This window comes from Pristiophorus japonicus, chromosome 8 (genome assembly GCF_044704955.1).
Source record: "Pristiophorus japonicus isolate sPriJap1 chromosome 8, sPriJap1.hap1, whole genome shotgun sequence".
Taxonomy (NCBI): Eukaryota; Metazoa; Chordata; class Chondrichthyes; family Pristiophoridae; genus Pristiophorus; species Pristiophorus japonicus.
The window spans coordinates 185,725,112-185,752,994 of NC_091984.1; the positions used below are offsets into that span (position 1 = coordinate 185,725,112).

Here is a 27,883-nt window from a genome sequence, read left to right on the forward strand (position 1 = left end):
CAGGATGGAGGACTGCATCTGGCAGATTATCTTTTAGTGAAGTGGAACAGGCCAAGAGGAGGACTCGTGTTAAGTCTTTCACTTCCAACTCGGGGTGACCCTTCCTGAAATTTGCCAAACTCCTATTAACTTCCACTGGGTCGTCCCCTTCATTAATGGGCCCCAACTCGTGGCTACACGCCATAGCGTCAGCACCAGATATGGGCCATGAGTCAGTATGGTTACTGGTGATGTGGCCGTGCACATTACGTCGTGAAGAAGTGGTTATTACGGCTACGATTGGCTCTTGTGTCTCCAAGGTATCCCATCCTATACCACCCTCCTGGGGATTATACTGGCTGCCTTCCTCTTCCTAATCTGTCTCCCCCTTGTCCCCTTCTGCTGTCTCTGTTATGGCTCCCCGTGTTTCTGCGGCTACCAGGGCCTGCTGCTCCCCAACTTACTTTTTAGCCTTACTATTTCTAGTTGGCACTGGAAGTGATCTGCCTCCCTATATGGCTTCTTAATTACTTCCCTTAATGCTCCCATAGCATCTTCTATCTCTTGCTGGAGCCTCAAGTTTTCCCATTTATATTTTTTTAACTCTAATTTGTTTTCATTTGCTTCAATAACGGCTGCTGTGGCATTTAAATTTGAGAGGCTTTTTTGTTGTAGCAATGAAGCTGCCTGTTCGCTCCCTCTTTCTAATTGCCTAATACTGTGGTTTAATTGACCAATTTCTTGTCTTAAATGCTGTATTTCTCCCTCTTTTAACTGCTTCACAAGGTGGAGGCCTTCTTCCTTTTGTTGTTTTATACCTTCAATCTCTCTTTCTTTTAGTTGAATCTCTTTTACTTGCAATTCTTTTAAATCTTGTATCACTTTGGCCTCCTGCCTCATTAATTCTCTCCGGGCACAATACAATGCGCTGAATGCCACAAGACCATTTGCCCGTTTTAGCCTTAGCTTTCCTTTATCTACTTTCTCCTGGATAAGTGTCACCAGCTCCCCAAAGGACACAGGTTGACCCTTGCGGAGGTACCGTGCCTGTGCCTTTAACTCTTCTATGTCTTGTATCGGGAACTTTTTGGACAACTTCTCCTGATAAACTAGCTCAACATTTCTTTTTATTGTTGGCTTTCTGTTCATGACCGATCCCTTCATCCTGTGTCTTTTGAATATAACTACTGGTGAGTCCCCATATAAACAGTTACAACTATCGAGACGCAACTTCTCCCGATCCGTTTAATCATTTATAAGTTATGCTTCACAACACAGGTTAGAATCGCAACTCCCGAAATTTCCAATTGTTCAAAAGAATCAGCAAAAAGCTGTCTCGCCAGGTTCCCGCATTCTCCACCAATTTGTAAGATTTCCAAATCTCTGGCATTAAATTAACAGCGAGGCTGATTCTTTTAAAATAATTCGGAACAGTTTATTAAACACACACACATGCACATTTATCAGCAGTCGTCAGTTACCCAAAAGATCTACTTAGTTACAACAGATACAATGGGCCCAAGTTTCCACAGAATAAAAAACGGGCGCCCCTCCGAGCTGGGCGCCCGTTTTTCGCGCCTAAAACCGCGCCAGAAAAAAAACGCGCTATTCTCGAGCGCTTTGCAGCTCCTTGTCTGTTTGGTGCGGCGCCCAGGGGGGCGGAGCCTACACTCGCGCCGATTTTGTAAGTGGGAGGGGGCAGGTACTATTTAAATTAGTTTTTTTCCTGCCGGCAACGCTGCGCGTGCGCGTTGGAGCGTTCGCGTATGCTCAGTTTGAAAAAAAACATTGGCACTCGGCCATTTTTGTAGTTCTTTGTAGCTGTTTAATTTTTGAACATTTTTTAATAAAACCACATTGCCATCAGCACATCAGCACTGAGGCTTCCCTTCTCACTGTCTCCTTCCCCTCCCTCCCCTGCGCGGCAACAATCCGCTGTCTCCTTCCCCTCCCTCCCCTCCCTCCACGGCAACAAGCCGCTGTCTCCTTCCCCTCCCTCCCCTGCGCGGCAACAAGCCGCTGTCTCCTTCCCCTCCCTCCCCTGCGCGGCAACAAGCCGCTGTCTCCTTCCCCTCCCTCCCCTGCGCGGCAACAAACGGCGGTTTCCTTCGAACGACGGCTGAAGCACTTTCACACAGGTAGGAAGATGGTTTATTTAATCTTTTCTTTGCTTATAAATGTTTATTCAGGTTGGATTTATTTGTATAATATTTGTAGAAGTATAAATAAGGATTGATTGTAGAATTTAATGAGTTCCCTTCCCCCCCCCCCCCCCCCCCACCTCGTTCTGGACGCCTAATTTGTAACCTGCGCCTGATTTTTTAATGTGTAGAACAGGTTTTTTCAGTTCTACAAAAATCTTCACTTGCTCCATTCTACTTTAGTTTGGAGTACGTTTTCACTGTGGAAACTTTGAAATCAGGTGTCAGTGGTCGGACACGCCCCCTTTTGAAGAAAAAATTCTGTTCTAAAGTAGAACTGTTCTACCTCATTAGAACTGCAGAAAAAAAAATGTGGAGAATTGCGATTTCTAAGATAGTCCGTTCTCCACCAGTTGCTTCTAAAAATCAGGCGCAAATCATGTGGAAACTTGGGCCCAATGTTACAATAATGATTTATAAAAAGGTATATGTCACTTTCCTCTGGCTGGCTGAGCACACGGCTTGCTGTTTCGGCTGGTCTTCAGCAGGAGGTCTGTATGTGCTCAGGAGAGAAGGAGAAGAGAGAGAAAAATCTTTGGCTTGAGTTCTTATACCTCTCAAAGCCATTGTTCCTCAGAAAGCCCCAGGATTGAATCTTGGTCCCAGGGCAGTTCCTTATTGGCTCTCCTCACCCATGTGTCTGTTTGGAGACATTCCTTGATTAGGTTAATGTCTTTCCAATTAACACAATACACAAACATCATGCTGGAGGTCTGTGAGCTTCCATTTTGAATCTTTCAAAACTGTCTTTTTGTATAGTCTACACTTTCAACATTTATACATACACAGAATCAATTTTATTACTGAATACTTTATTCTTACAGTGGGAGCCACAGCCTCAGATGGTGGGGCGCTGGGTGTGCCTCGCTGCATCCCACTGGAATCCCCAGCCTCGGACAGTGGGGCCTTGGGTTTGCCTCGCTGCATCCCACTGGAATCCCCAGCCTCGGACAGTGAGAAACCATGGAATGTCCCACCAACACTCAAACCACTAGTAAGGGAAGGGGCTAGCAACTCAATGGGTGGCACCTGCACCTCCTCCAAAGTGAGTACAAGAGATGGGGCTTCATCCATCCCCTCCCCCTCACTCTCATGCTCTTGGTCTGCAAGGCTCGTCCTCGTCTGAATCTTCTTCTGCATCGTCAGGGTTGGCCTCAAGTTTTGCAAAATATAACAGAACACAGACAAATGGTTAGCAGCAGAGGAAGGGGCAGGGTAGGTGTTATTTATAGGCTCACACAGTGCAGGCAGCAGGCTGATTTGAATGATCACGATGAATAATAGCATATTGCATCAACCGAAGCGTAGCTGACGGAGACATCCCCGTGAACCGAAGCATGGCTAGCCCGTGCAGCACTTAACATTTAGCAAAGCCAGACTGTGGAATTTGCAGGACTTACCCTCTCCCTCGAGTGTGGGCCCAGCTTGTGCAGTGGTGGTTGCTTTTCTCCAGGTAGGACCCATCAAAGCAGCGACCCTCTCTTCCAAGCAGATTTGCCGGGCCTCCTCCTGTTCGAGTTCTTTTCCTTTTGTTATGTGCCACCTTCCTCTGCAAAGATGAAAATACAACTTTTTAGAGAGGGTGTCTTTCTGCTGGGTGGGACATAAACAGCTGGTCACATTTACAATTGCAATTCCATTGAAAAATGAAAATAGTACTTACACTAACTACTTGACCACGGTCCTGCCATTTCTTTTTGCACTGGCCTCCAGACCTCTGGGTGGTCACCATTGCACAGTAATCTCGTGAAAGTTGGTTCCAGCGTTTCTTCATTTCTTTTGGTGGAACTTTTATGTGACCTCTGCTTGTGTCCAGCTTGTGCCATCTAGCCTCAATCACAGTAACTAGTGCCTCCACTTCATCATGTAAGACATTCTTGATCCTTGCACCACGTTGCTTCTTGTATTGCAGTTCTGAATTTTCCAGTGATAATTACAGTTCTCACATAGTACTCAACGTTCTCACATACACAACTGGCTCTTTAAAAATGGCTGATTGGAGACCGGGAGTTGTACTGCGCCAGCGCGCCCTTCGGAATCACGTCAAAAACGTCCTTTTTTTTCGCACATGCGCAGAAGCTGTGGCATCGTTTTTTGGGCGCGGACAGCAAGTTCCACCTCCACTCCCCCGAGGCGACTGGACAGGCTGCGTGGCGCCAAATTTAAAAATACATCGGGGAATCTTGGCACAAATATTTTTGGAGTATTTCTGGCCTAGAAAAACGGGCGTAACTCTGGCAATACGCCAAAAAATAGCTTCGAGCAAAATTGGCCCAATGGGTATACAGGCTAGCTGGAGTCAACCAATATCAGGAAATATGACATTGGATCTGTTGGTGCCTGTAATTTATTTAAATGATTTGCTGGCTCTAAAACAAATGATGTGTTTAAAGCAAAGTAACGAAACACATTTAGCTCAGAATAATAAAGAAATCTGGATGATGAATTTCACAAAAGTGACAGCAGGAGCATTCATTTTGAGGGAAGTTTAGTTTGGCGGCTTACATTAATAAAGTCTGAAAGATGAAAAGGAAAGCTTTAGAAACACTTAACAATTGAAATGAAATGCAATTGCCAGAACACTCAATTTATTACACATGAAAGATGATGTCTCTATCTACAGACAGATTCTTGGAATGAATTTATCCCTGATTTCTGTATCTCGATTCTCTCTATATTTTTTGAAAAGCTAATTCTCATCATTACATTGCAAATAATTCCACCATCAAATGCATTCACTTGGATGTTTATTCTGTTTCTGTACCAATTATATAGATAGGCTGAGAAATTGCAGATTATAACGTGAATAAATGTAGGATAATACTTATAGAAATAGGTAACAGTAAAAACATGTTTGACATGAGAATTATTTTTGTGACAGGCCAGTGAATTTGTGGGTTTAGTCAAAGCAAGTATCTTTCCTTAAAGGGAGGGCAGCACTAAAGGCTCAAGGAGGGGTGGCCCATCCAAACTGATTTTAACACAGAACAAAAATAAAATTACAGTCAAATGTGAAAGGGTCTCCACTGGCAATGGCTGAAGAGGAAAATTAGTTTGGAATAAGAACATAAGAACATATGAAATAGGAGCAGGAGTAGGCCATTTGGCCCCTCGAGCCTGCTCCACCATTCAATAAGATCATGGCTAATCTGATCCTGCCCGCTCCCCGTAACCCTTTATTCCCTTATCGCTCAAAAATCTGTCTATCTCTGCCTTAAATATATTCAATGACCCAGCCTCCACAGCTCTCTGGGGCAGAGAACTCCACAGATTTACAACCCTCTGAGAGAAGAAATTTCTCCTCATCTCAGTTTTAAATGGGCGGCCCCTTATTCTAAGACTATGTCCCTTAGTTTTAGTTTCCCCTATGAGTGGAAATATCCTCTCTGCATCCACCTTGTTGAGCCCCTTCATGATCTTATGTTTCAAAAGATCACCTCTCATTCTTCTGAACTCTAATGTGTATAGGCCCAACCTAATCAACCTATCTTCATAAGTCAATCCCCTAGTGAATCAACCTAGTGAACCTTCTCTGAACAGCCTCCAATGCAAGTATATCCTTCCTTAAATACAGAGATCAAAACTGTACGCAGTACTCCAGGTGTGGCCTCACCAATACCCTGTACAGTTGTAGCAGGACTTCTCTGCTTTTATACTCTATCCCCCTTGCAATAAAGGCCAACATTCCATTTGCCTTCCTGATCACTTGCTGTACCTGCATACTAACTTTTTGTGCTTCATGCACAAGGACTCCCAAGTCTCTCTGTACTGCAGCACTTTGCAATTTTTCTCCATTTAAATTATAATTTTATTTTCTCTTATTGCTGCCAAAATAGATAACCTCATATTTTCCCACATTATATTCCATCTGCCAAATTTTTGCCCACTCACTTAGCCTGTCTATATCCCTTTGCAGATTTTTTGTGTCCTCCTCACAATTTGCTTTCCCACTCATCTTTGTATCATCAGCAAACTTGGCTACATTACACTCGGTCCCTTCATCCAAGTCATTAATATAGATTGTAAGTAGTTGAGGACCCAGCACTGATCCCTGCGGCACCCCACTAATCGCTGTTTGCCAACCGGACTGACTATTGATCATATCCAGCGACCATCTGGTCAATGTGTAGCAGTTGGTAGTAACCCAGATAGTGTACAGGGATCCATTTGTAAGGCACCACAGTCCTAGTCAGAACTGTACTGATCAATGGTCAGAGTGACATGAGTTTTGTCATCCTATCTCAAGTAGATGGACCAGAAGGACTTCAGAGAAGAGTGACCAGAACGACTCAGGCCTTGGTGGATTATGTTTTAAAGAAAACTTCAAGTGACTGAATTTATTTAGTCTGTGACAAAATGAGGGGAAACATGAAACAACTTTCTCAGATAATGAAGGTACAGATAAGGATGGACAGGGAGCACAGGACTAGACACAAGTACAACATTTACAACATAATCTAGAGGTTAGAAAAATATTTTTTCCCCACAGAATGGTGGGCATGTGGCACAAAATAATTCATCATATGTGAAGTGCTTTGGGAGCTTTCTAGAGATTCGATAAGGCACTATATGAATGTACAGCTTTAGTTCTTCAAAGCATTTTGTATGGAATTCCTTTGTTATTTTAACAATGACATTAACCCGTCTAAAATAAGTTAATTAATATGTTTGGATGCTAATATTGTGTGGTGCAGTTTCACCCCAACTGTGTTTTGTCACTATTGTTCTCACATTTTAAACCCATCTGTTATTTTCTATAAGCTGATACTAGTTTTTTGCATCGTTAGAACATTTTAAATGTCAGCACATGATAAAAGAAAACCTTCAGCAACAGTTCCTCTGTCGCACCTTTTGAAAGGCTTAGTTAAGCCAAGTACAGGTACTTGCTAATACAGGATAGAACTGACTGGAAAATGTGAGGGAAAATCCTATTGACCGAGCTGCTGCAAATGTGACTTCAAACAACTTTCACATTCAAAATAAAACTGTTGTGTTCCTATTTAGTTATATATTATTGTGTAATTCAGTGTCAGCTTGGCTCAGTTGCTAGCACTCTTGCCTCCAAGTCAGAAAGTTGTGGGTTCAAATCCCTGACCACATAATCTATGTTGTCATTCCAGTACAGTATATAAAGACCTTTAAGATAGAAAGGGGAAGATAATTGATAATCAAATCAAATTTAGAGAGAATAAAACCTCTGCTCTAGATGGATTCCATTCGCGCATATTAAAAGAAGTTAGGGAGGAGGAAGCAGAGGCAAAATTACATATATATAAAAATTAATTAGAAAAGGGAATAGTGGCAGAGAACTGGCAGACAGCTAATGTGATTCCTATATTTAAAAAGGGTGATAGCACAAGTCCGGGGAATGATAGACCAGTCAGTGGTAGGAAAGATAATGGAATCCTTATTCAGAGACTGAAAATATAATAAAGAGTAGTCAGCACGGATTCCAAAAGGGAAGGTCATGCTTGACCAACCTGACTGAATTCTTTGAAGAAGTAACAGAAAGGGTAGATTAGGGTAATTCAGTAGATGTAATATATTTGGATTTCTAAAAAGCCTTCGACAGGTACCGCATACTAGACTGATGCCTAAGGCCAGAACATGTGAAGTCAGTGGACAAATAGCAGAATGGATAGAAAGCTGGCAACAAAACAAGAAACAGAGCGTAGGGGTTAAAGGGAGTTACTCGGATTGGCTAAAGACAGGAAATGGTGTTCCACAAGGATCAGTGTTGGGACCACTGTTCACCATTTAGATAAACTCGGGAATCGGAAATACAATTTCATAATTTGCAGGTCACCCAAATTGGAGGATATAGTTAATACAGAAGGACTGCGACAAAATACAAATTGCAGAATGGGCGTGTAATTGGCAAATGAACTTCAATATAGATAAGTGTGAGGTAATACATTTTGATAGGAAGTATAAGGAGGCCACATACTTATTGGAAAATAATTGTCTAAATGGGGTAGAGGAACAGAAGGATCTGGGGTACAGATTCACAAATCACTAAAAGTAGTGAAGCAGGTCAATCAAGACATAAAAAAGAAAACAAAGCACTGGGATTCTTTTCTAGAGCGATAGAATTGAAAAGCAGAGAAGTTATGTTACACTTGTATAGAACCTTGGTTACACCACACTTGGAGTACTGCGAACCGGTCTGGTCTCCAGATTATAAAAAGGATATAGAGGCGCTGGAGAGGGTGCAAAAAAGATTTACTAGAATGATACTAGAACTGAGAGGTTATACCTATCAAGACAGATTGAACAGGCTGGGTTTTTTTCTCTAGAAGAGAGAGGACTGAGGGGATGACCTGACAGAAATATTTAAGATTATGTAAGTGTTTGATAAGGTAGAGGCAGAGAAGGGGTCTGAAATTCAGGTGCGCCAGAACGCTATGATTTTTAGAGTGGTACTTACCGCTGGGAGCGCCGATGCAGTCGGAAGAGCCATTTTCAAAAGTCCCACAGGAAATGACTCGTAATGGGGGCGGGCCATAGACTTAAAGCCAGGCTGACTGGCTGAAAATCGGTCAGACAGGAACTCCGCAGCTGTCAATCAACGGTGGAGTAGTGATGACGTCACAGCGCATCTGCGTCACCACGCTCTCTCCCCTCCGTTAAAGGGGAGCTATTCTGTTATTTTAAATCTTCACCCACTGGGCCACCAGGGAGGGTTTCAGCGGCCTGGCACCCAAGAGCAGGTACCAGGCTGCCCATTGGCAGCCCAGCCGAACCCGGGGGCAGTATTTTGCTGGTCAATCGGGAAGTCGGCAGGCAAAAATGTTTACATTGCGGCCGCGCTGCTGGGCCGCACTCACTGCAGAGTGAAAGAAAAACCTGTCAGGGGCACCGCACGGCGGAGGTCGATGGATGGAGTTGAATATCGGAAGGTAAGTATTTTTGTTTAATAAAATTGGCGATGCAACCCCTCATGACTCGCTTTTGGCGGCCATCAGAATCGGGCGGGATCGGCCAAAAAATCCACGACCTGAATTTAGTTGACCTCAAAGCGGCAGCCGTTCGATTTTTAAGAATGGCCGGCGCAAACGAACATTTACAGGTCTCTTTGAGACCCTGAATTTTGACCCCAAGATGAGATTTGCAGGTGAGATCAGAACTAGGCGCCATAAATATAAAATAGTTACTAATAAATCCAATAGGGAATTCAGAAGAAATTTTTTACCCAGAGTGTGGTTAGAATATGGAACTTGCTACCACAAGGAGTAGTTGAGACGATTGGCATAGATGCATTTAAGGGGAAGCTAGATAAGCACATGAAGGAGAAAGGAATAGAAGGATATGTTGATGAGATGTGATGAAGGAGGACGGGAGGAGCTTGTGTGGAGCATAAACACCGGCATTGAACCTGTTGGTCCAAATGGCCTGTTTCAGTGCTTTAAATACTTTGTAATAAAGCACATAGATCAGTCTATCAAATAGTTTGCTCTTCAAATATACAACATTGCCTGCTGTCCACAGGGCTGTAAAATATGCTGGGAAATAATCAAATATGGCAGTGTTTGCGTGCATGTATATAAAATGTCATCAGCAATCAGTGTTAAGCTACTGTGTTATTTCAACAGTTCTTTTTTATGTGTGTAAAGGTTTGGATATATTTAAATGTATGATCTATAAATTTAACATTGATGGTTTCAAATTAATCTGCAGAGCTCAGTGCTGTCTCTCTGATCACAGTGCAGAACGTACTTTGATCGTAAAGTGCTTCAGTGCTTTTTAACTTTATGGGCAGTAAGACCGGGAAAGAGGTGTTTCCAACTTTGCAATAGTGGTAAGGTTACATGAGAAACCAGAGATTGACTCATGTTTTGGCCAGAACCAATACCATTATTGTGCCTCCTTCTGTTAGCTCTTGTCAGTGCACCTCAACCATAACCTCGTGAGTATCCCACACACACCCGGTTCAGGGTTTCTCATGTAACCTTACCACTATTTCCCAGGTTCAAGACTGGACAGGAAGGATAACGATGGGGCAGGGGGCAAGATCGGGGCTTGAGTGCTGATGTTTACTTTGCAAATTTATTGAAAATCTAAATAACATTAAGTAATTATTATCGATATTTGTCTCCATTCCACTGCTGCTATCCAGCAGCCTAAGCCTATTCCCAAGACACTGTCAGGCTTTCTGTGTTTTCTTTAGAACTAGAGACAAACATAAAGCAAAGGTTAGATATGTTTCAGCAGAAGTCTACTGAGAAGTGGAGTGCGGGCTGGGCTCATGTCAGACATTTCACAGTTATGGGTGTCTAGGTCATGGGCGGAGTGTTTAATTTGGATGGAGTGCTACTGGTTACGTTTGGGGAAATAGAATATGACTGCCTGCTGTTGGAAGGAAATAATAACTGCTCCCCCCCCCCCCGCCACCGACCGAGCCTGTTTATTTTTTTCTCCTTGTCTCTAATGGCAGCTGGTCATTATCCCACCATTCACACCCTATATTGACTAATGTTTTTCTAACTCCTGCCATTACCGTTTCCATTTGGCCCATCATCTCTTTTGTCTCTCCAATCTCTCCTGTCTTCCAACCTATCACAGTCCTTCCCTTTTGTTCATTCTTCCCCTCCCCCTTTCAGTGCTTGTTAAAAATGTGTTCTTTTCGAACACTCTCCAGTTCTGACGAAGAGTAATCGACCTGAAAAGTTAACTCTGCTTTCTCTCTCCACAGACGCTGCCTGACCCGCTGAATTTCCAGCATTTTCTGTTTTTATTCCAGATTCCAGCATCCGCAGTATTTTGCTTTTGTAATAATATGGCCCTGTTGAGGAGTTGGTCTAGCTTGGTAATGCCTATCTTGGGAAGGCCTGGGAACCATCAATGGTGAATGCGTTTGGAATTTCACTATTGCGCCAAATTGGAGATAGGGCCATGTGGGATTTTTAGAAAAGTACAGTTTTTTTTAATTTGTTGGCGTTAGCACTGACTTACAATATGGAAATACCCAAGACACCAGAATTTGGGACAGGGCCCCGAAAACGCCTCCAGCAGAATATCTGAGCCTGGGTAACTATTCATAGAATCCTTACAGCACAGAAAGAGGTCATTCAGCCCTTGTCTCTAATGGCAGCTTTGAAAGAACAGTCGTGCTTAGTCGCACACCCCCGCATTTTTTCTGTTACCCTGCAAGTTCTTCATCTTCCAGTACCTGTCCAACTCCCTTTTAAAATTATTTATGTTATCAGCTTCCACCACCTTTCTTGGTGGGGCATTCCAGATCCTGACAACGCAGAGTGAAAACATTTCTGCTCATCTCCTGTCTAGATCTTTTGTCAATAATTTTAAATCTATGATCTATGCAAATCGTGTTTAACTAACTTGATCTATGCAAATCGTGTTTAACTAACTTGATTGAGTTTTTGATGAGGTAACAGAGAGGGTTGATGAGGGCAATGCAGTTGATGTGGTGTACATGGACTTCAAAAAGGCGTTTGATAAAGTGCCTCGAGGGACGGCCTATGATGATGATGATATAATAGGCTTGACAGCAAAGTTCAATCCCATGGAATAAAAGGGACAGTGGCAGCATGGATACAAAATTGACTAAGTGACAGGAAACAGAGTAGGAGTTACTGGTTTTTTTTTGGACTGGAGGAAGGTGTTCCCCAGGGGTTGGTACTAGGACCACTGCTTTTCTTGATATATATTAATGACTTGGATGTGGGTGTTCAGGGCACAATTTCAAAATTTGCAGATGACACAAAACTTGGAAGTACAGTGAGGAAGATAGTGATAGACTTCAAGAAGATATAGACAGGCTGGTGGAATAGGTGAACACGTGGCAGATGAAATTTAACATAGAAAACATAGAAAATAGGTGCAGGAGTAGGCCATTCGGCCCTTCGAGCCTGCACCGCCATTCAATGAGTTCATGGCTGAACATGCAACTTCAGTCCACAGTCCTGCTTTCTCGCCATACCCCTTGATCCCCCTAGTAGTAAGCACTACATCTGTCACCATTCAGATAATAGTCTGTCTCTCTGTTTTTACCACCAAAGTGGATAACCTCACATTTATCCACATTATACTTCATCTTCCATGCATTTGCCCACTCACCTAACCTATCCAAGTCGCTCTGCAGCCTCATAGCATCCTCCTCGCAGCTCACACTGCCACCCAACTTAGTGTCATCCGCAAATTTGGAGATACTACATTTAATCCCCTCGTCTAAATCATTAATGTACAATGTAAACAGCTGGGGCCCCAGCCCAGAACCTTGTGGTACCCCACTAATCACTGCCTGCCATTCTGAAAAGTACCCATTTACTCCTACTCGTTGCTTCCTGTCTGACAACCAGTTCTCAAGCCATGTCAGTACACTACCCCAAATCCCATGTGCTTTAACTTTGCACATTAATCTCTTGTTTGGGACCTTGTCGAAAGCCTTCTGAAAGTCCAAATGCATCACATCAACTGGTTCTCACTTGTCCACTCTACTGGAAACATCCTCAAAAAATTTCAGAAGATTTGTCAAGCATGATTTCCCTTTCACAAATCCATGCTGACTTGGACCTATCATGTCACCTCTTGTCAAATGCGCTGCTATGACATCCTTAATAATTGATTCCATCATTTTACCCACTACCGATGTCAGGCTGACCAGTCTATAATTCCCTGTTTTCTCTCTCGCTCCTTTTTTAAAAAGTGAGGTTACATTGGCTACCCTCCACTCCATAGGAACTGATCCAGAGTCTATGGAATGTTGGAAAATGACTGTCAATGCATCTGCTATTTCCAAGGCCACCTCCTTAAGTACTCTGGGATGCAGACCATCAGGCCCTGGGGATTTATCGGCCTTCAATCCCATCAATTTCCCGACTAATAAGGATTTCCCTCAATTCCTCCTTCTTACTAGACAGTCTGACCCCTTTTATATCCGGAAGGTTGTTTGTGTCCTCCTTAGTGAATACCGAACTAAAATACTTGTTCAATTGGTCTGCCATTTCTTTGTTCCCCGTTATGACTTCCCCTGATTCTGACTGCAGGGGACCTACGTTTGTCTTTACTAACCTTTTTCTCTTTACATATCTATAGAATCTTTTGCAGTCCGTTTTAATGTTCCCTGCAAGCTTCCTCTCGTACTCTATTTTCCCTGCCCTAATCAAACCCTTTGTCCTCCTCTGCTGAGTTCTAAATTTCTCCCAGTCCCTGGGTTCGCTGTTATTTCTAGCCAATTTGTATGCCACTTCCTTGGCTTTAATACTATCCCTGATTTCCCTTGATAGCCACGGTTGAGCCACCTTCCCATTTTTATTTTTACGCCAGACAGGGATGTACAATTGTTATAGTTCATCCATGCGGTCTCTAAATGTCTGCCATTGCCCATCCACTGTCAACCCCTTAAGTATCATTCGCCAATCTATCCTAGCCAATTCACGCCTCATACCTTTAAAGTTAGCCTTCTTTAAGTTCTGGACCATGGTCTCTGAATTAACTGTTTCATTCTCCATCCTAACGTAGAATTCCACCATATTATGGTCACTCTACCCTAAGGGGCCTCGCACAACGAGATTGCTAATTAATCCTCTCTCATTACACAATGCCCAGTCTAAGATGGCCTCCCCCCTAGTTGGTTCCTTGACATATTGGTCTAGAAAACCATCCCTTATGCACTCCAGGAAATCTTCCTCCACCGTATTGCTTCCAGTTTGGTTAGCCCAGTCTATATGCATATTAAAGTCACCCATGATAACTGCTGCACCTTTATTGTATGCACCCCTAATTTCCTGTTTGATGCCCTCTCCAACATCACTGCTACTGTTTGGAGGTCTGTACACAACTCCCACTAACGTTTTTTGCCCTGTGGTGTTCTGCAGCTCTACCCATATAGATTTCACATCATCCAAGCTAATGTCCTTCCTAACTATTGCATTAATCTCCTCTTTAACCAGCAATGGTATCCCACCTCCTTTTCCTTTTATTCTATCCTTCCTGAATGTTGCATACCCTTGGATGTTGAGTTCCCAGCCCTGATCATCCTGGAGCCATGTCTCTGTAATCCCAATCACATCATATCTGTTAACATCTATTTGCACAGTTAATTCATCCACCTTATTATGGATACTCCTTGCATTAAGACACAAAGCCTTCAGGCTTGTTTTTTTAACACCCTTTGTCCTTTTAGCATTATGATATAGTGTGGCCCTTTTTCTTTCTTGCCTTTGTTTACTCGGCCTTCCACTATTGCTTTTTACCTTTCTACATCTGTTTCTGACTCTAGGGGCCCAAGTTTCCCCATGATTTGCGCCTGATTTTTAGGAGCAACTGGTGGAGAACGGACTATCTTAGAAATCGCAATTCTCCACATTTTTTTTTCTGCAGTTCTAGTCAGGTAGAACAGTTCCACTTTGGAACAGAATCTTTTCTTCAAAAGGGGGCGTGTCCGGCCACTGACACCTGATTTGAAAGTTTCCACAGTGAAAACGTACTCCAAACTAACTTAGAATGGAGCAAGTGAAGATTTTTGTAGAACTGAAAAAACCTGTTCTACACATTAAAAAATCAGGCGCAGGTTACAAATTAGGCGTCCAGAACGAGGTGGGGGGGGGGGGAGGGGGGAAGGGAAGTCATTAAATTCTATAATAAATCCTTATTTATACTTATACAAATATTATACAAATAAATCCAACCTGAATAAACATTTATAAGCAAAGAAAAGATTAAATAAACCATCTTCCTACCTGTGTGAAAGTGCTTCAGGCAGGCCTTTCGGGACCGAAGGCTGAACGGACCGGCCCGAGACTTCGGGCAGGGCCCGTCCCCATCACCAAATTTACAGGTGGGTGGCGTTGGGTTGGGGAGGGGAGGGGAGGGGAGGGGAGGTTCAGTTCGGGTCGGGGGGGATGGAGGGAGAGAGAGGGGGGGAGGGAGGGAGAGAGAGGGGGGGAGGGAGGGAGAGAGAGGGGGGAGGGAGGGAGAGAGAGGGGGGGAGGGAGGGGGAGGTCAGGTCGGATCCAGTTCAGGGGGGGGTCGCGGGAGTCGAGTCGGGTCCAGTTGGAGGGGGGGGAGTGGGAGCAGGAGCGCGGGTCAGGTCGGGTCCAGTCGGGGGGGAGGGGTGGAGCGGGAGTCGGGTCGGGTCCAGTGGGGGTGGGAGCATGGGTCGGGTCCGGGGGGGGGGGTGCAGGGGAGAGCGGGATCAGGAGCGCGGGTCAGGTCGAGTCGGGGGGGGGGGGGGAACGGGAGCGGGAGTCAGGTCGGGTCGGGTCCAGTCGGGGGGGGGGGAGTCGGGTTGGGTCCAGTCCGGGGGGGGGTGCGGGGGAGCGGGTGTCGGGTCCGGTCCGGAGGAGGGGGGGGGGGAGCAGGAGCAGGAGCAGGAGCGCGGGTCGGGTCGGGTCCAGTCGGTGGGGGGGGGGGAGCGGGAGCAGGAGCGCGGGTCGGGTCGGGTCCAGTCGGGGGGGGGAGGGGGGCGGAGCGGGAGTCGGGTCGGGTCAGGTCCAGTCGGGGGTGGGAGTCGGGTCGGGTCCAGTTCGGGGGGGGGGGAGCGGGTGTCGGGGTCGGGTCCGTTCCGGAGGCCGGGGGGGGGGGGGGGGGCGGGGTGAAGCAGGAGCTGGCCGTGGGAGGAGCCTTATTCACGCAGCCCCAGTGAGGCCATTCGGCCAGGGCTAGGGGCTGCATGCTTCGGGCCCCTCCCACACAGTTTCGGGCGCCTGGAGCTACTGCACTTGCGTGCCCACTGTAGCGCACATGTGCAGAGGTCCCGGCACTGTTTTAGCGCAGGGACCTGGCTCCGCCCCCCCACAGCTCGTGCTGCGCTGCGCCGCGCCGAGGGCCAGAGGACCTGCAGGGAGATAGAGAATACCGAGGATTTTTTTAGGCGCACTTTGTGGCACGAAAAACAGGCGTCCAGGTCGGGACTGCGCCGTTCTCGGCGCGTGTGGAAACTTGGGCCCCATATTACTTCGCCCTGTCTCGCTGCATAGGTTCCCATCTCCCTGCCATATTAGTTTAAACACTCCCGAACTGCATTAGCAAATGTTAGCCCCAGGACATCAGTTCCAGTCCTGCCCAAGTGCAGACCGTCCCTTTTGTACAGGTCCCACTTCCCCCAGAACTGATTCCAATGTCCCAGGAATTTGAATCCCTCCCTCTTGCACCATTGCTCAAGCCACGTATTCATTCTAACTATCCTGCTCCCTCTACTCTGATTAGCACGTGGCACTGGTAATCCAGAGATTACTACCTTTGAGGGCCTACTTTTAATTTAACTCCTAGCTTCCTAAATTCAGCCTGTAGGACCTCTTCCCGCTTCTTACCTATATCGTTGGTACCTACATGTACCACGACAACTGGCTGTTCACCCTCCCTCTGCAGAATGCTTTGCAGCCGCTCCGAGACATCCTTGACCCTTGCACCAGGGAGGCAACATACCATCCTGGAGTCTCGGTTGCGGCCGCAGAAACTTCTATCTATTCCCCTTACAATAGAGTCCCCTATCACTATCGCTCTCCCACTCTTTTTCCCGCCCTTCTGTGCAGCAGAGCCACCCATGGTGCCATGAACCTGGCTGCTGGTGCCTTCCCCTGGTAAGTCATCTCCCCCAACAGTATCCAAAACGGTATATCTGTTTTGGAGGGAGATGACCGCAGGGGACTCCTGCACTACCATCCTGCTCTTGCCTTGTCTCTTGGTCACCCATTCACTATCTGTCCTAACCCTTACCTGCGGTGTGACCAACTCACTAAATGTGCTATCCACAACATTCTCAGCATCACGCATGCTCCAGTGTGAGTCCATCCGCAGCTCCAGTGCCGTCATGCGGTCTGTCAGGAGCTGCAGCTGGACACACTTCCCGCACACATAGTAGTCAGGGACTTCCCTCATAGCACAGGAGGAGCATGACACGGGTCCGAGCTCTCCTGCCATGACTTAACCCTTAAATTAATTTACTTACTAAAATTTACTTAAACACCAAACAGCTACTTAGTAGTTCGCTGCCAATTAAACCAATCTAAAAGTCAGTCTAAAAGAGAGTTATACTTACCAGTTGAACAGCCAACCACTTACCAGCTTGGCTGTGACCTCACCTCTTGATTTCGCACTCCTCTATCTTTGTCTGCAGCTGGTTGGGCTGGTCTCTGGGCCTCCATCTCCTACTCTTGCACTCCTTATCAGTCGCTCTAGTGTCAGCACTGGTAGGAAAAACAAGACAAAACAGCACCTGCCACCCCCACTTGCTCGAACTCACCCACTTACCAAACTCACGAATGTCACTCTTTGCTGCTGCAGGACGCAGAAAAGTGCGAAGTGATCATTTTGGTAGGAAGAATGAGGAGAGGCAATATAAGCTAAATGGTACAATCTTGAAGTGGATGCAGGAACAGAGAGACCTTGGGATATATGTGCACAAATCGTTGAAGGTGGCAGGGCAGGTTGAGAAAGCGATTAAAAAAGCATATAGGATCCTGGGCTTCATAAATAGAGGTATAGAGTACAAAAGCAAGGAAGTTATGATGAACCTTTCTAAAATACTGGTTCGACCTTAACTGGAGTATTGTATCCAATTCTGGGCACCACAGTTTAGGAAGGATGTGAAGATCTTAGAGAGGGTGCAGAAAAGATTTACAAGAATGGTTCAGTTACATGGATAGACTGGAGAAGCTGGGGTTGGTCTCCTGAGAGCAGAGAAGGTTGACAGTAGATTTGATAGAGGTATTCAAAATCATGAGGGGTCTGGACAGAGTAGATAGAGTGAAACTGTTTCCATTGGCGGAAGGGTCGAGAACCAGAGGACACAGATTTAAGGTGATTGGCAGAAGAACCAAAGCCAACATGAGGAAAAACTTTTCTACGCAGCGAATGGTTAGGATCTGGAATGCACTGCCTGAAAGGGTGGTGGAGGCAGATTCAATAGTGGCTTTCAAAAGGGAATTGGATAAGTACCTGAAGGAAAATAAATTGCAGGGCTACGGGAAAGGGCAGGGGAGTGGGACTCGCTGAGGTGCTCTTGCAGAGAGCCGGCAAGGGCTTGACAGGCCGAATCAGCTCCTTTTGTGCTGTAACCATTCTATGATTCTATTCGTTCCTGGGATGTGGGTGTCGCTGGCAAGGCCAGCATTTATTGCCCATCCCTAATTGCCTTGAGAAGGTGTTGGTGAGCCGCCGCCTTAAACCGCTGCAGTCCGTGTGAAGAAGGTGCTCCCACAGTGCTGTTAGGGAGGGAGTTCCAATATTTTGACCCAGCGACGATGAAGGAACGGCGATATATTTCCAAGCCAGGAAGGTGTGTGACTTGAAGGGGAACTTGCAGGTGCCTGCTGCCCTTGTCCTTCCAGGTGGTAGGGGTCGCGGGTTTCGGAGGTACTTTCGAAGCTTCTTTCCAGGCTAATACTGTTGGGTGTTTAACAGCCTTTGTCTACCTTCTTTGAAGAGCAGGCTGTAGAGGGATTGTTTTGGTGGCTGTGAATTCCATGCCCAGCCACAAGTTTGTGTGCTGATTAGCTCCGAGGCCATAATTCTCTGGAACTGGGCCACTCAGTAATAGTGCCTGAGACTAGGAAGACTGAGCCCTCCTTCAGGTGCGTGAAACAGGAAGTGGTTGGACCTATTTGCAGTTCCTTGCCGCCCCCTGAGAACCTAGACATGATGTGCCTGTTAAGGTCTTGGAATTGCTGTGCTTAAGACCCTGGCTGGCAACATCTGAGAAAGGTAGTGAAGATGGGACAGTTGTGGGCTCTCTCACTACCAGCTGCAGCAGAAAGTGTACATCACTCCCACAGATGATACCCCTCCCTGGGGCATGGCTGTGATCAGAAATGCTTGTGCCCCTGCCCCTTCCCATGTAGCTGTCCTAGGCAATAGTCCAGGAGGCCACAGACAACATGATGGAACCGACAATCACCAGCACTGCTTAAGGTAATGCAACCGTTAGTGAAGGTCACAAGAAGATGCATTCACCCCTCCCTCCCCCCCAGTGGCATAGTGCAGCCCTCCCCATGATAAAACATGTGAAACGGGTAATGTACAGACCCTCCTGATGCTCCAGAAGCACCAGGCAGCCTGGAGCCCTTTCTTGGTGACCTACTTGATTCAAACACTCGCCCCACCCCCATATACAAACTGTCCCACATGGAAAATAAGAAAGGGCAACTTGGAACACGGTCAACAACTGTCAATGATTCGCCTCCATTTGATTCTGCTGTAAAAGTCCCTGATTGAACGCAACTACCCGGCCCTGTGAGATTCCCTATGTAGGCAGGACCTTGTAATCTCTCTGACTTTGCTGAGCCTGAAGGATGTCACCAAATTTCTCTGATCCTCTCCTCTAAAGCATGAGGTTCCCAATGTGTGCCGAACTGTATCAACAACCTCAATGTGCCATTTTATTCTCCTGTGAGCATCGTGTAATAAAACTGTACAACAACTCCACAAAATGCATGTTATATTTTTTCACAAGGCTGCCCCGTTTTCTATTTACTGCGTTGTCAGTTGTTTACTCGAGCCTGACTTCTGTTTCCTCCTATGTTTAGGCCATGCAGATTCTGGGAGGTATGGGTTACGTAACGGATATGGCAGCAGAGAGGCACTATCGTGATGCCCGCATAACTGAGATCTATGAAGGAACTAGTGAAATCCAGCGGCTAGTCATTGCCAACCAGTTGCTAAAAGGATACAAAGGTTAAGGGCGTCTTCAGGAACAATCTACTGACAATGCTGTATGTGCCTAATGCAACCACAGTGCTGGTAAACAGGAACTAAAATTCTAATCTGATCTGTGATATAATTCTGATACCTCAAATATGAAAAGGTTTTTACAAATTGGAAGTAAATTTGTTATAATATCAAGCAAGTTGAATTAAGATGTCACAACATTGCAAGAGTACTCCACAGCCACGGATCACATTTAAAACCAGAAATAAACTCAATGATTTATCATTTAAAATGTTCAATGGCTTTAAACCCAGTACACAAGATACTCAGTGATGATAGATTGCACAGTAAAATTTGCTTCTCAATCGCTCATCTTCCCTGCCAAGTAAGCTGATGGGAATTTTGCATCATTTGCTCTCTTCCTGCCACTTTTGTATGTCATGTGGGCTACACATCTCTGATAGCTCATTCCGTTGCAGTATAAAATTACACCCAAGCTGGAGGAGTCACAGGGGCGGGGGCGGGGAGAAGATTTCCTCTGTGCACTAGATTTGTAAACTTATTTAAAAAGCACGCACATAGGCGTTCACTACATCTGGCGCACAGAGGTAATCTTCCCTGCGATGCCCAAGTCACTTTCATGCTGTGCACAGTGTAATGATATTCTGTCTGATCTTTGCTTTCTACATTGCAGATATAAATTAATTTATACTTCATAAAATATGATTGGGTTCTTGCGGCTGATTCAGTCCCGCATAGAGGAGCTGATAAACACATTTTCTCCTTGACAACTTTTAGTTTGGAATCATTATTTAGCAATTGAATCTTTCTCTACACTGTCATTGTGAATTTGTCAGCTGCAGTAAGCACATTATCTTAATGTCTTACCAGAATCTGCCACTGCAGCAGTAATTGAGAATACTGCTAACTCTTGTTGAATTAATTAATAAAACATATATTTTTTTAACAGATATACAGACCATTTAATTTATATATTTTTGAAGAATAAGCAGCAAAGTTATGGGGTTAGTTCAACATGATCTAATCAGGAACTCTGCCTGCGAGGCTTGGTCGGTGAAAGTATGTGGCTAAGGTGAAAGATATGTGATGTTAATAAAGATGAACTCCAGTAGGTTGGATTTTCCCAGAACACCTATTGATTGCATTGAGAGCCAATCAGTCTTCTACATTTGTCCGAACCAAGGTCTAATTTAATGTGGGCTCGATTCTATCATCTGATATTGACTATCCTAAACTGCCTGAAGATTGGTCAATATAAATCAATACAATGCAATGAGTCAAGTGACATTTCCAGTCCATATATTCGGCAGTGATTGAGGTACAAGAGAGTATACTTTCCAATTGGGTCCCCAGAGATTGGATGAACATGATTGGAAGATTGGCTGGCAATCTGCAACACTAGATCTCTACCTACTTTGTGCTAACAAAGAGCAGGAGAGTTATCCTCGCTGTCCTGGCCAATATTTTATACCTCAACCAACACCAGTAAAACAGATTATCTGGTCATTATCACATTGCTGTTTGTGGGAGCTTGCTGTGCAACAAATCTGCTGCCGCGTTTCCTACCTTACAACAGTTCAAAGTACTTCATTGGCTGTAAAGCACTTTGGGACATCCTGAGGTCGTGAAAGGCGCTATATAAATGCAAGTATGTTCTCTTTTAATATGAGGAATAGATCTGGCATGGCAAGTGACAGTATTGTTCAGTCTCAAAGCTGCCTCCACCTCCCCCCAGGCATGTTGCAATGCTGATCTATGGGTACAGTGCCTCTGGAGTACAAACAGGGCCATGCAGCAGTATCTCTGCTGTACAAGCCAGCAAACATGGTCCAACCTGTTCAGTCACTTGGCTACACACTCCATTTTGTGCCTGCCTATAGCGTTTCCTTTCATTTCCTTTTTGCCAGTCACCTCTTCTCTTGTGCCATGGTAAAAAGCCTTTCCACGCCACTAGTGCCACATCCATATGTGAATTTTTTTGTCTTGATTATTTTTTGTTGACATACAAAGCTTTGGGTGTGAAAATTCTGGACCCCATATAAACACGCTGACCCCATGTAAACACACTGGGACCTGATATAAACACACTGACCCCATATAAACACACTGGGACCCAATATAAACACACTATGTGACCCAATATAAAGACACTGACCCCATGTAAACATACTGGGACCCGATATAAACACACTGTGACCCAATATAAAGACACTGACCCCATGTAAACACACTGGGACCTGATATAAACACACTGTGACCCAATATAAAGACACTGACCCCATGTAAACATACTGGTACCCGATATAAACACACTGGGACCCAATATAAAGACACTGACCCCATGTAAACATACTGGGACCCGATATAAACACACTGGGACCCAATATAAAGACACTGACCCCATGTAAACATACTGGGACCCGATATAAACACACTGGGACCCAATATAAAGACACTGACCCCATATAAACACACTGGGACCCAATATAAACACACTGACCCCATGTAAACACACTGGGACCCAATATAAACACACTGACCCCATGTAAACACACTGGGACCCAATATAAAGACACTGACCTCATATAAACACACTGGGACCCAATATAAACACACTGACCCCATGTAAACACACTGGGACCCAATATAAACACACTAACCCCATATAAACACACTGGGACCCAATATAAAGATACTGACCCCATGTAAACACACTGGGACCCAATATAAACACACTGACCCCATATAAACACACTGGGACCCAATATAAAGACACTGACCCCATGTAAACACACTGGGACCCGATATAAACACATGGGACCCAATATAAAGACACTGACCCCATGTAAACACACTGGGACCCAATATAAAGACACTGACCCCATGTAAACCTACTGGGACCCAATATAAACACACTGACCCCATATAAACACACTGGGACCCAATATAAACACAATGACCCCATATAAAGACACTCTGACCCCATGTAAATATAGTGACAATAAAGCGCAACGTTTAAAGTACAAGCACCATCTTTACCTTTGAGGAATGAATAAGATGGCTATTCAAGGTGAATGGGTCCAGAACAATTTCAAACGGGGGAAGCCAAAGCGAGTGAGAACAGAAGAAACTAAATCAGTGCAGTGAGTTGTGGAGGGTCGAGTGGAAATAGTACTCTGCAATGATGGAAATAGGCTAAAATAAGCAAGATGAACAGTGGCAGAACTGGTGTATTTTAATAAACTGATGAACAGAACTTCAGTGATTTGGAATATTTCAGATGTTTTGAATCGACACAGACTTCAGCCTCTTCACCCCCACCCTTACCCACCCAGTGATTCAGTCAGCAAAGGCACTGAGCACGACTGAGTCACGCAGACAAGAAGGTTCCAGGTTCAATCTCTGGTCTATGCTGTGCTAGCAAACCTCAAACAGAGAAGCAGCAGAACTTTAAATCTGGTCAAAATGTTAGCAAGCTCAGGAGGGTTTAAATCAGCCCCGTCAGGAGTGTTGCCGAGTTGGATCACGTGTGAATGTGGACATTGGGTGGGAGAGGCTATGAATAAGCTGTGATGCCTTGTCCCCCGCAATTGAGTAGTCTGCCAGTACTCAGTGTCTAGGCTCACACAGAATGTGAGGTCCAGGATTACTGTTGCTGCCTATGGAATCATACAGCAGCATTGGTTAGCGCCTTGAAGAAAAGAGATGGGGAATTTCAGTAGCTAAAGTATTTCATATAAACCCCCAATTGTAAAAGTTTTGCAGTTCAAAATGGATCAGCATTCGGATCTGATGGTTTAATTCCTACTTTCCCCCTCCTGTAACTAAAACAGTTTTAATTTCCCAGTTTCGAAGTATTGCAGTTCATGCAATTGTCAGCTCACTTTGTAGATTAGTCAATTTTTTCTGTTTAAAGATTAATTTGGGACTAATTGGAATTAAATTGGCAATCTTGTTCAAAGAGGATGACGAGTGTGAGAAATAGAACCATCCCAGTGTTGTCACAAGGCTTCTCTTCTGAGCTTGGCATTAGAATATAAGAACATAAGAATTAGGAACAGGAGTCGGCCATTTGGCCGCCGGAGCCTGCTCTGCCATTCAATGAGATCATGGCTGATCTTCAACCTCAACTCCACTTCCCTGCACTATCCCCATTAAGGCACCATTTTTTTAAATAAAAAGAAATGAGCTTGAAAATCTACAGACCCAACATCCAGGGCTTCGGGGATAAATTCCAGGGCGCACCTGCTGGGACACCCGCCCCTGACTCCGCTAGAGTGTGCATGAGGTCCCCTCGTTTAAATATTGTCGCAGGCGACCATACCACTAGGACAGATATGAAAAAATGAAAGATTTGCACTTGTACAACATCTTTCACGACCTCAGGATATCCAAAAGCACTTTACAGCCAATGAAGTACTTTTTGAAGTGTAGTCACTGTCATAATGTGGGAAACGTGGCAGCCATTTTGTGCACAGCAAGCTCCCACAAACAACAATGTAATAATGACCAGGTATCTGTTTTTAGTGATGTTGATTGAGGGATAAATATTGGCCCCTCATCATCATCATCATCATAGGCAATCCCTCAGAATCGAGGAAGACTTGCTTCCACTCCTAAAATGAGTCCTTAGGTGATTGAACAGTCCAATACGAGAGCCACAGTCCCTGTCACAGGTGGGACAGATAGTCGTTGAGGGAAAGAGTGGGTGGACAGGTTTGCCGCACGCTCTTTCCGCTGCCTGTGCTTGATTTCTGCATGCTCTCGGCGATGAGATTCGAGGTGCTCAGCGCCCTCCCGGATGCACTTCCTCCACTTAGGGCGGTCTTTGGCCAGGGACTCCCAGGTGTCAGTGGGGATGTTTCACTTTATTTAGGGAGGCTTTGAGGGTGTCCTTGTAACATTTCCGCTGCCCAACTTTGGCTTGTTTGCCATGAAGGAGTTCCGAGTGGAGCACTTGCTTTGGGAGTCTCATGTCTGGCATGTGAACAGTGTGGCCTGCCCAGTGGAGCTGATCAAGTGTGGTCAGTGCTTCAATGCTGGGGATGTTGGCCTGGTCGAGGACGCTAATGTTGGTGCGTCTGTCCTCCCAGATAAACATATTGGCCCCATGACACCAGGTATAACTCCTCTGCTCTTCTTCGGACTAGTGCCATGGGATCTTTTACATCCATCTGAGATGGCAAATAGGGCCTCGGGTTAATGTCTCATCTGATATGACAGCATATAGCTGTGAGCTTTATTCCACATTGAACATGGTATGCCTGGGGTGTTTATATACCCAGGAGAAGTAGTCCATTGCCCAGAACTTAGATCATTTTGATAAGAATGGGCTTTATTTTCTTTTGTTTGCTAGTGTAAACATAACATTAGCAAAGACAAGAAAATATATCACAAAGCACTACCTTATTTCAAAAAAGCTTAATCAAATAAGCCTTCTGATGGGATTGATCGCGAGTGCTGCTATTTTATACTGCATGTTCACCTGCTTGGCCCAACGAGAAATTTCTGCTCTAATTCTCTGTGATTGTGTAAAACAGGTGAAGAGGAGAGCGCCTTTTTTTTTTAAACCATCTTCTTATGACCTTGCATTTTTAAATCTTTCAAGAATTTGGTTTTATTGAGTTGCAGCTGCTCAAAACTTGTTAAACTGTATCTGAGGCTTCCAGGCCTTTAAGAAACAGTCGGATGCTGTGATGAGGAAACTATAGGTTCTTTCTGGATGAGCTGGGGTGGGCTGCATGGTCATTCTCATCTATAGTTATCTCATGATCAGTTGCATGATAGTAGGAATTTTGTAGGTTTGCTTTCATTGAAAATTTCCTTCACCCCACCATTGGCGGCTGTGCCTTCAGCTGTGTGTGCCCTAAGCTCTGGACTAGCCTCCCAAACCTCTCCACATCTCTTCCTCTCTCCTCCTTTAAGGCTCTCTTTAAAACATACCGTTTTGACCAAGCTTTTGGTCACTTGCCCTAATATCTCCTTATGTGGCTCGCAATGTTCCCTGTCATTTTTTTTGGCCCTGCGGGCCCCTTTAAAGGGCTGTGTGGGCCATTCAAAATAGCGCACGTGCATGGTTTTTACATTGGCAAGTTGGCTGCGCAGATTCCCTGGAGCATTGCGCAGCCACACAGGGAATATCGGTGGCTCGGTGTCAAATTTTGTTTGATAACGCTCCTGTGAAGTACCTTGGGACATATTACTATATTAAAGGTGCTATATAAATGCAAGTTGTTGTTGAACAATCTAGGTGAAGGTCCAAGACCCATAATGCATGACAGCATCAAGATTGGAAAAACTAGGAGCATAGACCAGATAAGTCATAAAGTGCTGGTTCGGTGATACTATGCTTGGGTTTAAGAAGCTGTAGGCTGCAGGAGGAAGGAAAGGTGGATGAATTGAGGAGCCTCCATTTTTACAACTGACGTATGACGTTATGCTGCTGACAGGGTTAACTCTGGTCCCAGAGATTAAAATGCGTGCCTTACAAACTAATGCTTAGAGATGACAAGGCTGCTATCATATGCAATCAATATTGACAGCTCTCGGTCTCCAGCTGCCTGTCATACCTAATGCTTGAAAGCATTTAGAAACTATTTTTCATCTTAAATCACTCTGATTAATAAGCCTCGTTGTATTGTATGCTAATATGTTAATTATATTTTGTCAATTTAACACAATGAATTATTGAAAATGGACTGGTATTGCTCATTAATTATTTTTCCTGGGTGTACAGTAGTGTATTCTGCTTCAGTTCTAAAGGCGATAAAGTATCTTACCATAAATTTTAATGAAAGCCCATTTTATTAAGTATAGAACAGTAATGGAATACTTTTTGATATTATACACAGAGTAGTATATTTTCACATAATTCACTGTTGAAAAGAACCAAGTGATATTGTGTGTCCGATTTTTCACATTCAATTTACTTGAGATCTGAGTGTCATAAAATCCATTATCACTTCAGGTGTTGTGTGAAACAGCATCTTGAAATGGAAACAGTGAGAAGATAAACAACACAGGTACTTTAATTTAAGGTGATAATCCTGCCTTGGGGTTCGGACAATGAACATTAACCATTTTCATGATGTACTTAGTAGCTCAGAAAAGTATGTGCTATGATTCTATAATTTAATAATCTGTGCAGCGCAATATACACTAAAAGCTGTGTTACAGGCCCCTTTATCTATTCATTGCTGATGTATCAATTAGGTTGTCCACTTTCGAGTTATGGTTTCACTAGGACATGTAGGCCTGGATTTTCATTCGCTGTAACAGCCAAAATTGAGCAGGTCAGCGAGAACAATCAGGCAGCGAGGACTACCTCAACCCCACCGATTCCCCTCAATGTAGTTCTCCCCTACCCCAGCTGGGACCACTAGCGGCCGCCCATTACCTGCCCGCCAATGGGGAGCTGGGCCCAGGTCCGTCGCAGATTCTCCTGTGTCTGACCCTGTCTCCACTGACCCCAGGACTACCAAGTGAAGCCTGGCAGTAGTGCCTAATGTAGGGGGCAGGAAAGCTCCAAACTGTCCTGATAGAAGAAGGTAGCTTTGTGGAGGCCTCCACTCCCTCCCTTTTACCCAGCGCTTACCCGCTGACAGCCAAGGCCCCCGGTGGGACAGTTGTTCCAGTCTTTAGGGCTTTTCTGCCCCTTTAACGTGGCTCCTGCCTCTTCTGGTGCTGCCGTTTCCCCCTGCACCAACCCCTGCGGTTACCCCCTGCATCAACACCTGTGGTTACCCCCTGCACCAACCCCTGCGGTTACCCCCTGCACCAACCCCTGCGGTTTCCCCCTGCACCAACTCCTGCGGTTACCCCCTGCAGCAACCCCTGCGGTTACCCCCTGCACCAACCCTTGCGGTTACCCCCTGCAGCAACCCCTGCAGTTACCCCCTGCACCAACCCCTGCGGTTACCCCCTGCACCAACCCTTGCGGTTACCCCCTGCAGCAACCCCTGCAGTTACCCCCTGCACCAACCCCTGCAGTTACCCCCTGCAGCAACTCCTGCGGTTACCCCCTGCACCAGCCCCTGCGGTTACCCCCTGCACCAACCCCTGCGGTTACCCCCTGC

General features: G+C 45.2%; 1 protein-coding gene across 3 annotated transcripts in view; it reads left to right on the forward strand.

Moving 5' to 3' along the window:
* acads (acyl-CoA dehydrogenase short chain) overlaps window positions 1–20,735 on the forward strand; it is a 246,413-nt gene extending 225,678 nt beyond the window's left edge. For 2 of the 3 annotated variants that reach the window (XM_070886307.1, XM_070886309.1), the window contains one exon: window positions 19,667–20,735. In XM_070886307.1, the coding sequence (XP_070742408.1) occupies window positions 19,667–19,819 (153 nt within the window). In that variant the 3' untranslated portion in view covers window positions 19,820–20,735. Of the gene's footprint in view, window positions 1–6,426; window positions 6,467–19,666 lie in introns of those variants that run through there. The other variant, XM_070886308.1, reaches the window with a different exon arrangement.
* Window positions 20,736–27,883: the final 7,148 nt, after the last annotated feature.